Here is a 1,882-nt window from a genome sequence, read left to right on the forward strand (position 1 = left end):
GGGATGGGGAGAGTGAGGGAAGAAGAGAGGGGAGGGGAGAGGAGGGGAGGGGGAGAGGAGGGAGGGGAGGGGAGAGGAGGGGAGGGGAGGGGGAGAGAAGGGGAGAGGAGAGGGGAGGGGAAAGGAGGAGGGGAGGGGAAAGGGAAGAGAGAGAGAAGGGGGAGAGGAGAGGAGAGGAAGGGGAGAGGAGAGGGGATGGGAGAGGGAAAGGAGAGGAGGGGAGGGGAAAGGGGGAAAGGAGGGGAAGGGAGAGGGGAGAGGGAGAGAAGGGGGGAGGGAAGAGGAGGGGAAGGGGAGAGGAGAGGGGAGAGGGAGAGAAGGGGGAGAGGGGGGAGAGGAGGGAAGAGGAGGGGAGAGGAGGGGGAGGGGAGGGGGAGAGAAGGGGGAGGGAAGAGGAGGGGAAGGGGAGAGGAGAGGGGAGAGGGAGAGAAGGGGAGAGGGGGGAGAGGAGGGGGAGAGAAGGGGGAGGGAAGAGGAGGGGAAGGGGAGAGGAGAGGGGAGAGGGAGAGAAGGGGAGAGGGGGGAGAGGAGGGAAGAGGAGGGGAGAGGAGGGGGAGGGGAGGGGGAGAGAAGGGGGAGGAAAGAGGAGGGGAAGGGGAGAGGAGAGGGGAGAGGGAGAGAAGGGAAGAGGGGGAAGAGGAGGGGAGGGGAGGGGGAGAGGTGGGGGAGAGAAGGGGGAGAGGGGAGAGGAGGGGGAGAGGGAGGGGAGAGGGAGGGGAGAGGAGGGGAAGGGGAGAGGAGGGGGAGAGGGAGAGAAGGGGAGAGGGGGAAGAGGAGGGGGAGGGGAGTGAAGGGGAGGGGGAGAGGAGGGGGTGGGCAGAGGAGAGGAGAGAAGGGGGAGAGGGGAGAGGAGGGGGAGAGGAGGGGGAGGGGAGGGGAGGGGAGGGGAGAGGAGGGGGAGGGGAGAGGAGAGGAGAGAAGGGGGAGAGGAGGGGGAGGGGAGAGGAGGTAAACCGGGAGACTCTTTGGCAGCTAGAAATAAACAATTAAGGTGCTGTTTCCCAACGCCAGGCTGGCCCTGGGCTGCTGGTTACCTCATCTTTTCCACAAGTATGCGAGCCCGGATACGTCAGCCGTCAGGAATGCGGCTGAGGGCTGCGGTGGGGGCCCCGGGCTCCTCTCTCGGCTTGCCCTTGTGGCCCCCCACCCTCCCCCCAGCGGGTCGCCTCGCGATCCCCACCAGGCGTGGCGCGGGGCGCCGGGGCAGCCCCCGCCTGCGGCAGCCCTGCGCGGCGAGCCCGGCCCGGGGCGGGGGCGGGGGGGCGCCGCCCTCTAACAGGTTGGTCTGGCTGCGCCGCGGCCCGCCCTCCCCAGCTAATGAGCGCTGCGCGACAGGTGCCTGCGCCTCAGTCCCCAGCCGGCCGCCCGCCGCCACCCCTCGTCCCCGCGCCCTCCCCGCTCCCGGGTTGGGGGCCGCGATGGCCTGCCAGTCCTGCGTCGTCGGCTTCGGCAGCTCCAGCGGCTGTGAGGTGACCCCGGCCGGCGGCCCGGGGCCTGAGACCTCGGGATGGCCCAGGCCGGGCTTCAGCTCCCACAGCCTCACGGGCTGCTGGCCGTCGGGCGCCATCCCCAAGGTGACCGTGAACCCCAGCCTGCTGGTGCCCTTGGACGTCAAGGTGGACCCAGCCATCCAGCAGCAGAAGAACCAGGAGAGGGAGGAGATGAAGATCCTCAACGATAAATTTGCCTCTCTGATTGGCAAGGTGAGCGGCAGCAGGAGGGGGTCCCTGGAAACAAGGCACCTTCTTGGGGGGGGGGGGTGCGCCCGAGCTCTGTATTCCCGGAGCATCACGCCCCACCTGCCCCAGCCAATGGGGAGCCAGCCTGCGCCTCGGTGGCCCGGCTCGAGCTGAGAGATGGGGAGGGAAGTCCCTGATGCCTC

The 1,882-nt window shown here is 69.1% G+C and overlaps 1 protein-coding gene across 1 annotated transcript in view; it reads left to right on the forward strand.

Annotated features, from left to right (window-relative positions):
- Positions 1–1,101: 1,101 nt before the first annotated feature.
- The window catches only part of KRT80 (keratin 80), an 18,349-nt gene continuing 17,568 nt past the window's right edge, over positions 1,102–1,882 (forward strand). Inside the window, exon 1 of the mRNA XM_058308190.2 lies at positions 1,102–1,703. Coding sequence (XP_058164173.1) covers positions 1,419–1,703 — 285 coding nt within the window. The 5' untranslated portion in view covers positions 1,102–1,418. The remainder of the gene's footprint in view (positions 1,704–1,882) is intronic.

Source organism: Dasypus novemcinctus, chromosome 12 (genome assembly GCF_030445035.2).
Source record: "Dasypus novemcinctus isolate mDasNov1 chromosome 12, mDasNov1.1.hap2, whole genome shotgun sequence".
In the NCBI taxonomy this organism is placed as follows: domain Eukaryota; kingdom Metazoa; phylum Chordata; class Mammalia; order Cingulata; family Dasypodidae; genus Dasypus; species Dasypus novemcinctus.